Source organism: Octopus bimaculoides, chromosome 27, assembly GCF_046866305.1.
Source record: "Octopus bimaculoides isolate indiv1 chromosome 27, ASM4686630v1, whole genome shotgun sequence".
Taxonomy (NCBI): Eukaryota; Metazoa; Mollusca; class Cephalopoda; order Octopoda; family Octopodidae; genus Octopus; species Octopus bimaculoides.
The window spans coordinates 17,079,591-17,094,338 of record NC_142954.1 but is presented as its reverse complement, the minus strand read 5'-3'; the positions used below and the strand labels follow the sequence as shown (position 1 = coordinate 17,094,338).

Below are 14,748 nucleotides of genomic sequence, written 5' to 3'. Positions count from 1 at the left end.
GGAAGATAATAAAGAAGTTCTTAGAGCCTTCTACCGTGCCATATATTTCCCTACAGATAAATCTAATACTGTACAAACCTACTTAAACTGGAGACAGAAACACCTTGCAGTAAGACCCTACATAGACAGTAATAAACTTGCCAACGTCAGAAGAAACATTATAAAAAAAAAATTACTAACTGAAGTAGAGATTGACCAAATTAAGCAAGCAGTAAAGGATAAAAAGAATGAAACTGCAGCTAAAGAAGATACTACAGAGGAAATAATTATAAACCAGCCCAAGGCTGATGAAAATACAGTAATAATTGAAAGAGTTAAGGTAACTGATAGGCAAAATAAAATACTCTCTGAACCAACCATAAACACTAAGGCAGGTGAAAATCAAATAGATGAAGGAAGTCATACAGAAATCGACGCAACAGAACTACATGATCTAAAAAATCAAATCATGATTGAATGGCTGAAAATTAAAGAAACTAGTATGAATGAACGCGACACTCTCCCCAAAATTCGCAATTCTAACCAAAACCTGAAAATAATTGGTAAAATCCGCCTTGCACTTAAGGATATAATTTCAGCTAATGATGTTGATATTACAGATCTCAACCACCTGTACTATGCATCCGCAAGAATCTCAACGATTCTATGTGGTGAAAAGATTAGAAAAAGACAACACTCCCACAAAAAGCCTTCTTGGCAAGAACGCATTCAACACCAAATTAAGCTGCTTAGATCTGACATAGAATGTTTGAAAAACCTTAAATTTGACAAGAGTATCAAACCTACAAAGACCCAAAAACTAAAGAAAAAATATAACATGAAAACCATAGTTGACATTGATGCCACCATAGAAACCATCAAGCAAAAGGTATGTGCTAAAGCTGCCCGCATAGCAAGGTATGAAAAGCGTGTTAAATTCTTCCGAGATAATAACATGTTCAAAAATAACCCCAAAAATTTCTACAGGAAGATAGGGAAAACACCAGTAACAATAAAGTCTGTCCCATCAAAAGAAGAAGTGCAAGAATTTTGGAATAAAATCTGGGCAGAAGATAAAACACACAATGAAAAGGCCCCTTGGATTGATAGAATAGCTACAGACCTAGACTCCTTAGAGGAGCAAAAGTGGGAGGGGGTCAGGGTAGAAGATATAAGATCTGCTCTCAGGAGGTCAAGCAAATGGAAGTCTCCAGGAAAGGATAAAATTCCTAACTTCTGGTTGAATGCCTTCCCAGAAAGCCATGAACTGCTAACAAAACTTTACAACGATGTTTTGCAAAATCCTAGTTTGATGCCCTCTTGGCTAGTTAATGGTTTAACATTCCTGCTTCCAAAAAATGAGGAAACAAACGAACCAAAAAACTATCGCCCCATAACCTGCTTAACAACAATGTATAAGACGCTAACATCTGTCCTAACCGAGTACACCTATAGTTTTTTAATAGAAAGTAGCATATTCCCTAATGAGCAAAAGGGGATGTAAACGTGGATCTTATGGTTGTAAAGATCAGCTACTCATCAATAAGATGATCTTAGAAGATTGTCACAAGCGACACAAAAACTTGTCAATAGCCTGGATAGACTATAAAAAGGCCTTTGATAGCCTACCACATAGCTGGATTAGGAAATGTCTGGAAATGTATAAAATAGCTCCTACTCTGCGAAACTTTTTATCTGTAAGTATGAGATCATGGAGAACCACACTGATGTTGAACAATGACAATGAATCTCTAAATGCTGGAGATGTAAGAATTTCATGTGGCATTTTCCAGGGTGACTCACTATCACCACTCCTCTTCTGTCTAGCCCTAATACCGCTCTCAAAATTGCTCAATGATGCACAGTATGGTTATAAAATATTTGATAAAAATATAAATCATCTCATTTACATGGATGATTTAAAGCTCTTTGCAAAAAATGACCAACAACTCAAAGGCCTACTAGCGATTGTTAAACAATTCAGTGATGACATCAGGATGCAATTTGGCCTTGATAAATGTGCAAAAGCTATCTTTATCAAAGGAAAAATGACAAATACATCTAATGTGAACCTTGACCAGCAAAATGTCATAAAAGAGTTAGAACCAGCGGAGAGCTACAAATACCTAGGGGTAATTGAAGGGGACAATATCAAGCACTCAGTGATGAGGGAAAGGATCAGAAGAGAATGTTATCGCAGGGTGAGAGCAATACTGAAGACAGAGCTGAACGCGAGAAACAGGATCGAAGCGATCAATGCTCTAGCCATACCAGTCGTGACTTACAGTTTCAACATCGTTAACTGGTCAATTACTGAAATATGTAATGTTGACAGAAAAATACGAAAACTGTTGACAATGCATAGAATGCACCACCCTAAGGCAGATATAGAACGTCTTTATCTGCCAAGAAAAGAGGGAGGTCGAGGACTACTACAGCTGGCATTATCAATGAAGGTAGCCACAATTGGCCTAGACACCTATATGAAAAACTCTGAGGACTGGATGCTAAAACTTGTCTTAAAATATGAAAGCAAGAAAGCATCTTACTCAGTAACAAAACAGGCAAAGGAATATCTAAGTGAATTCCAATTGCAACAAATTCAAGAATTAGACGAACTAGAAACACCTACAGAAAAAGCTAAGCGCTTGAAAACCCGTGCTAAAATTGCTGCCTTAGCTATTATGACTGAAAAATGGCATGGAAAACCTCTCAATGGCAAATACCCAAAGAGAGCGAATAATGCAGATATTGACAAAGCCCTTACCCACCAATGGTTAATGGCCTCTGGATTGAAATCAGAAACAGAGGGGTTTATCAAAGCAGCCCAAGATCAATGCCTACCTACAAAGAACTACCAGGCCAACATATTAAAGAACGGCAGCTCCCCATTATGTCGTATATGCCAACAACAAAATGAGACCATCGATCATGTTGTCTCCATGTGCAGTCTGCTTGCGCCTACAGAGTATCTCAACAGGCATGATAGAGCTGCACAATATATTCACTGGGTAATATGCAAAAACCTGGACTTGCCCCATGATAAAAACTGGTGGGAACACAAACCACCCCCAGTACTTGAAAATGATCACATTGCACTCCTCTGGAACTTCACCATTCAAACTGACAGAAAGATAGACGCAAATAGGCCAGACATCATACTGAAAGACTTCAGACAAAAATCATGCCTCCTCATTGATATGACTGTCCCAATTGATATAAACGTATCTGTCAAGACCTACCAAAAACTGAGCAAATATAAAGATCCTGAAATAGAAATTAGCAAAATGTGGAATCTGAAGACGAAAACAATACCTATTGTCATAGGTGCCCTGGGAATGACAGCGAAACGGGCTGATTACTACCTAGCTCAGATACCAGGAAACCCCAAAATGGCTGAAGTCCAAAAGATAGTGCTCATGGGAACTGCCCATATCCTACGTAAAATACTGTCTATGTGATCTCAAATTTTAAAGCAAACATAATTTTCTTATGGTTTCTTAAACATTCACTTGAACAAAACTGTACAAATCCAAATATATGGTACCCTAGGCATAACACCTACATGAACTTCTAACTTGTTGTCTCTTGAGGTCTCTGGGTGAGACTTGGATCCAACTTGTACAAATGCAAAACAAAAGTCAAACATAAAATAATAATAATAATAATAATAATAATAATAATAATGATAATGATGATGATGATGATGATGATGATGATGATGATGATGATGATAATCATAATAATAATAACGTGAACGAACAAATTAAATGAACGTGTATAAACAGGGGATACAGATAATACAGGCACCCCCCCACACACACATGCACTTACTAACCACAGACACACATAGGGGTATGTGCATGCGCAAATAAAGACACATACAATAGGAATACAAAATACAAAATGGCTGATCGTTAGTAAGGAGGGACACACAAATAAGAAAGAAGAAAGCAAAGGACCACCGATGAGGTCACAGAAGTGTGACGAAAGAACTCTGACCGAAATAGGATTAATGTAAAATAAGGCTGAAGCAAATTAACACCAAATATACAGTGCGTGTGTTTTTATTGGCTAAACTGACAGCATGACCATCCTCAAATACAACAATAATAATAATAATCCTTTCTACTATAAGTGCAAAGCCTGAAATTTAGTGGGGGGATGGGGTAAGTCAATTACATCGACTCTAGTCTGTAATTGGTACTTAATTTATTGACCCTGAAAGGATGAAAGGCTAAGTCCACCTCAGCGGAATTTGAACTCAGAACGTAGTGGCAGACAAAACACTGATAAACATTTCACTCAGATTCTGCCAGCATTCTGCCTTAATAATAATAATAATAATAATAATAATAATAATAATAATAATAAGAGTATCTCAACAGGCATGATAGATCTGCACAATATATTCACTGGGTAATTTGCAAAAACCTGGACTTGCCCCATGATAAAAACTGGTGGGAACACAAACCACCCCCAGTGTTTGAAAATGATCACATCGCACTCCTCTGGAACTTCACCATTCAAACTGACAGAAAGATAGACGCAAATAGGCCAGACATCATACTGAAAGACTTCAGACAAAAATCATGCCTCCTCATTGATATGACTGTCCCAATCGATATAAACGTATCTGTCAAGACCTACCAAAAACTGAGCAAATATAAAGATCTTGAAATAGAAATTAGCAAAATGTGGAATCTGAAGACGAAAACAATACCTATTGTCATAGGTGCCCTGGGAATGACAGCGAAACGGGCTGATTACTACCTAGCTCAGATACCAGGAAACCCCAACATGGCTGAAGTTCAAAAGATAGTGCTCATGGGAACTGCCCATATCCTACGTAAAATACTGTCTAGGTGATCTCAAATTTTAAAGCAAACACATAATTTTCTTATGGTTTCTTAAACATTCTCTAGAACAACACTATGTACAAATCCAAATATATGGTACCCTAGGCATAACACCAACATGAACTTCTAACTTGTTGTCTCTTGAGGTCTCTGGGTGAGACTTGGATCCAACTTGTACAAATGCAAAGCAAAAGTCAAATTTGAGGGGAGAGGACTAGTCAATTATATCAACCCCAGTGTTTCACTGGTACTCAATTTATCGACCCCGAAAGGATGAAAAGCAAAATCGACCTCGGCAGAATTTGAACTCAGAACATAAAGCCGGACAAAATGCCACTAACTGTTTTGTCCAGTTTGCTAAGAACTGTTCCAGATTGCCACATTATAATAATAATAATAATAATAATAATAATAATAATAATAATAATAATGATAAGTAAACCATATACTATCTTACACATCTTTATCACTCCATTCAGCTGCTTCTCTTGGAAGATTGCGTTTTATGATCAACATCATTGAGGGAAGCCATTCTTTCTTGCGCCGTTCCGAATGGTCGACTGTGGGACAGAAGTAAAGAAAAAGAGAGAGAGAGAGAGAAACAAGAATTAGCTCCTTCAGAAAAGGTGTTGTTGTCATGGTGAGGGTGGTGGTGGTGAGGGTGGTGGTGAGGGTGGTGGTGGTGGTGGTGGTGGTGGTGGTGGTGAGGGCGGTGGTGAGGGTGGTGGTAGTGAGGGTGGTGGTAGTGAGGGTGGTGAGGGTGAGGGTGGTGGTGGTGGTGAGAGTGGTGGTGGTGGTGAGGGTGGTAGTGGTGGTGATGAGGGTGGTGGTAGTGAGGGTGGTGGTGGTGGTGAGGGTGGTGGTGGTGAGGGTGGTGGTGGTGGTGGTGGTGGTGAGGGTGGTGGTGGTGGTGGTGGTGAGGGTGGTGGTGGTGGTGGTGGTGGTGAGGGTGGTGGTGCACAGATGACTGAAAGTACTCTTTAGTTGATGGATGACTAAGAATAAAATAGGTGATGTAGATATTTTAGGTACAGCATTATTTCGCAGGGTATTTATTTCAGGTAGATTTTTGTGTCACAGCTCCCATCCTATTTTAGTTGTAACTAACTTCTTCAGTACATCTTCTTTATTGCCCTATTTGCAACCTGACAAATGATGGGCTCCGTTTCATTCATATACATACATACATACCTATCTATCTATCTCTCTATCTTTGGGATACATGATTCCCATTTATTCTTTTTTTTTTACGATCCCTTTTGATTGAAAATCTACCCACCCCCTTTTTTTTCCCTTCCTTCTCCTCCCCAAAAAGAAAAGCTCTACCTTGTAACTTGTCCTCTCTGTGTTCAGCCCTGTGTGGTTAATAAAGAAACATCTCTCTCTCTCTCTCTCTCTCTATATATATATATATATATATAGATAGATAGATAGATAGATAGATAGATAGATATACCAGAGAAAGCACATAAATGTGAAACAAGGTGGAAAAAAGAGTACTCAAATACCAAAGGTAGAGTAATATAAATATATATGTATATATATCATCACTATCATCATCATCATCATCATCATCATCATCATCATCATCAATGTCCATTTTCCATGCTGGCATGGGTTGGATGGTTTGACAGGAGTTGGTCAGGTAAGGAGCTGTCCAAACTCCAGCTGTCTGCTGAGGCATGGTTTCTACAGCTGGATGCCCTTCCTAATGCCAACCACTTAACAGAGTGTCCTGGGGGTGGTTTTTACATGCGTTTACGCAGCACTGACACGAGAACATTTCACATGGCACCAGCACCTGTAAAGAACAACCCTGTACGTGTGGAGGACCGCAGTTTTACTTAGGTTTACAGGTCTTCTCAAGTACAGCAAATCACCACAATTCCCCAGTCCCTTTTTATTTCTTCAGTGAGGCCCAGCATTTGAAGATCCTTTCTCACCACTTCATCCCATGTCTTCCTAGGTCTACTTCTTCCACAGGTTCCCTCCACAATTGGAGATCAGCACCTCTTTAACCCTTTCATTACTGTATTTATTTTGAGATGTTCTGTGTTTCTTTCAATTAATTTTAAATATACCAAAGAATTTAGTAAAATAACTTAGTTATCATTAAGCTAGTGTTAGGAACATAAATTGTGACTAAGGTTTGGTAGAAGATTTTAATTCAAAACTTCTGAAAACAAAACATTTGCACTACAGAACCAGAGGCTGTTTCAGCTGGGTTAGTAGCAAAAGGGTTAAGAATTGTTACTCTATTATATATTTTAACCCTTCTGTTACCATATTTCTGTTGAGATGCTCTGTGTTTCTTTCAATTAATTTGAAATATAACAAAGAATTTAGTAAAATAACTTAGTTATCATTAAGCTAGTGTTAGGAACATAAATTGTGACTAAGGTTTGGTGGAAGATTTTAATTCAAAACTTATGAAAACAAGACATTTATACTACAGAGTCAGAGGCTGTTTCAGGTGGATTGGTATCAAAAGGGTTAAGCAGCTGTCCTCATTCATACAAATCCCATGATCTTTTACTTGTTTCTCTTACTTGTTTCAGTCAGATATATAACTGATCGGCTGTTTTAAAGAAGTGAAATTGGACCAGTGTATGTTTGTTATTCTTGGCACAATGACCCTCCCAAGACACAGCAACATTTGTTTTCAACACATGAATTCAAATCAAGAATCTTGCAAACCAAATACAAAAATCGTAATAGAATGATTAGAGCATCAATCTTACGATCGTGAGGTTGTGAGTTTGATTCCCGGACTGGGCTGTGTGTTGTGTTCTTGAGCAAGGCACTTTATTTCATGTTGCTCCAGTTCACTCAGCTGTAAAAAGGAGTTGCAATGCCACTGGCACCAAGCTGTGTCGGCCCTTGGCTGAGTGAACTGAAGCAACATGAAAAGAAGTGATTTGCTCAGGAACGCAACACATTGTCTGGTCCAGGAATTGAAACCACAATGTTATGATCATGAGTCCAACACCCTAACCACTAAGCCACCAAGTATAGAAAAGAAGACGTTAAAACGATGATGGTGATGATAATGATGATGATAGTGATGAAATACTTACTCACACAAAAACTACAAATCATGTATACATGAGTCAATGAAGGATCTCCCATATGGCTGATACACCCGTTAGAAATAGCAACTAAACCACCTTTGAATCATACCCCTTTTTATTAAAATGTGAAGGACATGTTATATAATAATGTCCGAAATGCATCGTAATGCATCAGAGAAATAAAAGCAAGACAAAACTGTATGCTCATGTCTGGATTGTCTTTCATGTCTTGTAGGTAGACCACTGCGAGTTTGATCAACATGCTAGAAACAGCAGTGAAATCTCTCTCCAAAAATAGTGTCTACCAGTTGAGAAAAGGCAAGGAAGAATAAAATGTAGAGATGTGCCACATTAGATGACATATCCCTAGATAGACATAGACAGGATGTTCATAGTAGGAATGCTTTTAGCCATGGTCTGAGCTCATGTTCATTTTGAGCTCACCTGCAGGCTAACTAGCAATGATGATGATGATGATGATGATGATGATGATGATAATAATAATAATAATATTAATGATACTAGCATGCACTAATAAATTAATTAAAATATGTACCTACTGGCCTCTCCCTCTCTCTTTTTTTCACTTCCTGCATATACACATTCATACATACATACATACATACAAATCTATAAACATACACACACACACACACACACACACACTACAACACACATGCACGCATATATATATATATATATATATATGATTGTATACGTAACATATATATATGTATTATATATATATATATGTATACACATATTTACATACACACACATATATATACATAATATATATATATATATATATATATATATATATATATATATATATATATATATATATATAGATATATATATATATATATATATATACACACACACATATACACACAAATATGTACTTACATATACATGTTATACATATATGTATATATACACACACACTCATATATATTTATATATCATATTTACAAATATATACATGCACTATACATATATTATATATATATTTATATCTTTTATACACACTCAGACACACACACACACACACACACTATACACACCCAATTACATATGTATGAATGTTAGTACATCTCTTTTATTCCATTCTTTGGAAACCAGCCAATACACATCTATAAATACCAGTCAGTGACCCCCCCCCCCCTATCATTCCCTCTTCTTATTCAGTTCCACACTGATTCGGGAGGGTGGGGGGGTTCTATTGTGCTGTCGTTTTTGTGTTGTTTTAGGGGTGGGGGGGGGACCTGCTTTGTGCTCATATCCTTTATTTATTTATTTATTTATTTATCTTTCTGTTTTTTGCTTTTATATATTTATTCATTGCATTACCAGTCTTCCAGACCATAATAAATGTATTCGCATGCACCTATATGTAGGTGTGTGAATGTATGCATACGCGTGTGCACACACACACACACACACACACACACACATCCACATATGTATATGCATGCACACACATATATGTATATATACTTATATACAATTCTCAATGTGTACCCATCACCCATCTTGAATTCTTTAATTAAGATTAGGTTCCAATTTATAACCAGCCTTTCAAATACCTGTATATGCATGAATGTATGTATGTGTATCTCTCTCTCTCTCTCTCTCTCTCTCTCTATATATATATATATATATATATATATATATATATATATATATATATATATATATATATAGAGAGAGAGAGAGAGAGAGAGAGAGAGAGAGAGAGAGAGAGAGAGAGAGAGAGAAAGAAAGAAAGAGAGAGATAGTTATAGATATATATATATGTACACACAGACACACACATACATACATATAGATACATACATACATATATATATATATATATATATATATATATATATATATATACATACATATATATATATATATATATATATATATATAGAGAGAGAGAGAGAGAGAGAGATAGTTATAAGTATATATATGTACACACAGACACACACATACATGCATGCATATATATAAATATATATATATTATATATATATATATATATATATATATAAATATATATATATATATAGAGAGAGAGAGAGTGAGAGAGAGAGAGAGAGAGAAATAGAGAGAGAAATAAGAGAGATAAATAGATAGATAGATAGATACATATAAGTACATGTAAATATATACACACATGAATATACATCTGTATACATACATAAACATGCATACACGTGTGTGTGTGTGTGTATTTATTTTCAATTGTTACGCTGTCAACGAATAAGGAAACTGTTATTTTATCCGGTGAGGGGGGGGGGGGGGATGTGAAAAATATTATATACTTTATTTACACCAAATTCCTTTCTTGCGACTCGAATTTCACGCCATGGTGATCATTTCATTAGATAATCACTGTGTTAGGAAACATGAGTTGTCAGAAAAGAATTCGGTTTGAAGGTTTAAATAACCTTTGTTGTATGAGCATATATATATATACATATATACATATATATATATATTCAAGGGAAGTGCTGCCTCTCAGCAATTTTGTTAAAATTACTGGGTGGGTGAATATAGCACAAATGGCCCCAAGTGAACAGGCTTACTCTAAGCATGTGTGTCTAGATTGAGGTTAGAGGAAGAGGAGAAAGCGCCTGCCCTAAAGGTCAGGGTGATCGTGGCTTTTGTGTGGTTTCCATGAGCAGCCGTTTGAGGCCTCATTCTTTTGGGGATATTCTCTGGATTCATTTTAATTGTCTTGTATATACACTGGGTAAACTATTTATAATCCAGTGAAGCAAACTCAGGATTTGTCCATCGGAGGGAATCCATTGGGATTTGTCCATCAGAGGAAATCCATTTGGAGTTGCTTACCTTAAGTAATCGTAGATATTCCTTACCACTTGATGTGGTTAGACATAACTTGGATTATGATTGAGTGCTTCGCAGCCATGGCTGATGCCAAGTGTTGCATGTCGGGCCCATTTAAGAGTACCCTTGAAGCATTGGGTGATATGATATGCTTGAGAAGACCTGTTGAGTCAAGTAAAACCAAAATCATAGCTGTGGCCAGTGCCCCTTGACTGGCTCCCATTCCGGCAGCATGTAAAATGCATCATCCAAACATGGTTGATGCCAGTGTCCCCTGACTGGCTCCCGTGCCGGTGGCACGTAAAATGCACTATTTTAACGTGATTGATGCAAGGCCTGCATGTAGAAAGCACCCACTACACTCTTGGAGTGGTTGGTGTTAGGAAGGGCATCTAGATGCAGAAAATTTGCCAGACCAGACTGGAACCTGGTGCAGCTGCTAGCTCTCTAGACCTCAGTCAAACCGTCCAACCCATGCCAGCTTGGAAAACGGACGTTAAACAATGATGATGATGATGAAGACAATGATCTATCGCTATATATGTATATGTATATATATATATGTGTGTGTATGTGTATATATATATATAAATATATATATATCTGAGTAGGGTGCTGGGAGGTTCCTGGCTTTGAGTAAAGGAAAATACAGGAGGATCAGTTAATTATGATTTTATTCAACATATCTTCAGGACACTGAACCTTTCAGGTGAGATGACAAAGGACTGAGATGCCTGGTGCTTTGCTGTACTCAAGAAGACCTGTTATCCACAGCAGAAGTGTTAAGACTGGTCCCTCTGGTGGTGAGAAGTACTCACAGAAGTGTCACACAAAAGTGCCCATACGGCGCCATCTAAAAACGCCCATGCAGTACCATGTAAAAGCACTCAGCACACTCTGTGAAGTGGTTGGCATTAGGAAGGGCATCCAGCTGTAGAAGCCTTGGCCAGAACAGACAACTGGAGCCTGGTGCAGCTCCCTAGCTTGTCAGCTCTGGGCAAACCGCTCAACCCATGCCAGCATGGAAAACGGACTTTAAGTGATGATGATAATGATGATGATGATGATGATGATGATGATGATGATGATACTATAAGCCCTGCAAAAGAACTCAGAAGGATGGGCATCCAACCAGGCCTTTTTTGCAATACCCCTAAAACCAGGAACTTTTCAGCACCCTCTGTTCTGCTTCCTTCTGTTGTCCTTGCTTCTCCCTTTCACTGCTATACATATCTCTCTCTTACTCTTCCTCCCTGTCTATCATCGCTCACCTTTGTTCCACTTCCTCCCACTCCTCGTTGATCACGTGACCTGCGGTCACCTCTTCGTTTCTCCCTTCAGCCAGCATAAAGGCAAGACGAAACTACTGTCTCTTTCCATTCAGCTTCGTCATACCACAGCGTTCAATATCTCATCGCATTTGGCCCTACGGCCTTTTAATGTTGTTTTCACTGTTTAATTTTTCCTGTCTTGGTTTTTGTTTGCAACTTTGGAACCCTCCGCTTAGCAGGTTAATCCGCTTCATGGGAAGAGCTATTCTAAGAGCGCGTTCTGCCTCATCTTCGAAACGCCTAGCTTAGAATAGAGGCAGCCGATGAAGGAAAAGTTCCATAAGTGGCTCGTCTGTTTTCCTATGTGTTCATTCTGTTGTCCATAAAAAAAAGTCCGTTTTTGTGCTTTGTTTATGTTCCCATTCCTTTTGTGACGTCCTGTACCTGGATATGCATCTATATATACATGTAGATGTAGGTATATACATATATGTATGTATACATGCATATGCTCACATATCATTTGTATTATTATATTATCGAACACCACGTGTCCATTTGCAAGTAAGTTTTAACTTTATATATATATATATATATATATATATATAATACAAAGAATATATATACATGTATACACACATATATGTACATACTTACATCTACATGTGTATATACATGCATATCAGGGTACAGGACGTTAGAACAATAAACTACAGACAACGGAACGAACATATAGGAAAACGGAAAGCCACTTGGAATATCCCTTCATCAGCTGTCTCTATTCTATCTAGACGTTTCGAAGATAAGACAGAACGTACTCTAGAATAGTCTCTTCCTGAGTAGTGGATCAACCCACTACACAGAGGATTCCAAGGTGGCAAACACAAACCAAGACAGGAAAAAATGGACAGTGAAAACAACATTCAAAAGCCGTACGGCCAAACGCAAATCTGAGGTAGAACGCTAGTAGTTCGTCTTGCCTTCACAGCGGCTGGAGTGAAAAGAAAGTTGACCACAGGTCACACGAGAGCAGAGAGGATGGTGGAGGGAGGAAGTGGAACAAGGAGGAAGGGACAGAAGGGTATAGCAGTGAAGTAGAGGCCAGGACAGAGGTATAGATAGAAAGATGGAGGAAGACAGATAGATAAATATATATATATATATATATATATATATATATATATATATATATATATATCATCATCATCATCATCATCATCGTTTAACGTCTGCTTTCCATGCTAGCATGGGTTGGACGATTTGACTGAGGACTGGTGAAACCAGATGGCTACACCAGGCTCCAATCTGATTTGGCAGAGTTTCTACAGCTGGATGTATATATATATGACTATATATATACATACATACATATATATATATATATATATATATATATATATATATATATATATATATATATATATATATAAAATTGAATACATAGGGTCAAGAATGAGTACATTTAGACAGATATTTAACAAACACTACACAGGTTTCAAAACAACATAGATCCACATATACACAGGATTTAAATTAAGCAATGGTTTACCTGTATAATGGGATCCAGTTGTATCTCTTCAGGTAATACATAATCGCTATCCCTGTTAGTAAATCTTTGACTTTGATGCTAAACATTCTTTCACACATGATGGATACCTAAACCCACACTTGGAAGTATACTGTAATACTGCCGACTATTTGGTAATTCTAAGGGCAAATGAGCTCTACTTAGTACTGTAATATGCCCCTAACAGAATACACCTTAAATATATATATATATATATATATATATACATATGTATATATATATATATATATATATATATATATATAGTGAAGGCATGTGGCTTAGTGGTTAGGGCATTCAGCTCACAATCGTACGGTCGTGAGTTCAATTCCCGGCGACGCGTTGTGTCCTTGAGCAAGACACTTTATTTCATGTTGCTCCAGTCCACTTAGCTGTCATAAATGAGTAGTACCTGTATTTCAAAGGGGCCGGCCTTGTCACACTCTGTGTCATGCTGAATCTCCCTGAGAACTACGTTAGGGGTACACGTGTCTGTGGATTGCTCAGTCACTTACACCTTAATTTCACAAGCAAGCTGTTCCGTTGGTCGTATCAGCTGGGACCCTCGTTGTCGTAACCGACAGAGTGCTCCTTTATATAAGAAAATAATTGAGATTCAGTTGAATTAGGAACTTAAGTTGAAGCACCAAAAATTAGTGCAGTATTATCCGTACAACTTCAAAATAAAGTGAATAAAATCAAAATAAGCAACAGGATATCAAGAGGTGATGCAGTACGACTGTTTCAAGTGACTCCATTTAATTGAACACTGCAATCATTACATCAATTTAAATGCAGGGCTATTCTCAGCTGCATAAATAGAATTTTTTTTTAATCAGTTGGACACATTAATATAATTTTACTTAAATACCCTAATAGAGTAAGAAGACAGACAAAAGTTCGTGTTGCCACCACATATATATATATAAAAAAAGTAGTTTCACCCGTCCATAGCAAAACCATTGTACTACACTTTCACAAATTTTGATACCTTGGCATCTGAAGCAGCTGGAGATACGATAGTTTGACCAAAAGAACCGGCTATTGCAAGCAAAAATAAACATTGGAAACAACGTATTTTGCCAAATTTGGACATACGGCAGTTTAACATAATAGCAACAATATATATATATATATATATATATATATATATATAT

The 14,748-nt window shown here is 37.3% G+C and overlaps 1 protein-coding gene across 6 annotated transcripts in view; it reads right to left on the bottom strand.

Moving 5' to 3' along the window:
* The window catches only part of LOC128251379 (leucine-rich repeat-containing protein 46-like), a 111,361-nt gene that overhangs the window by 20,644 nt on the left and 75,969 nt on the right, over positions 1-14,748 (bottom strand). For all 6 annotated transcript variants that reach the window (XM_089343432.1, XM_089343430.1, XM_089343429.1 and 3 more), the window contains exon 2: positions 5,296-5,398. In XM_089343432.1, coding sequence (XP_089199558.1) covers positions 5,296-5,357 — 62 coding nt within the window. In that variant the 5' untranslated portion in view covers positions 5,358-5,398. The remainder of the gene's footprint in view (positions 1-5,295; positions 5,399-14,748) is intronic.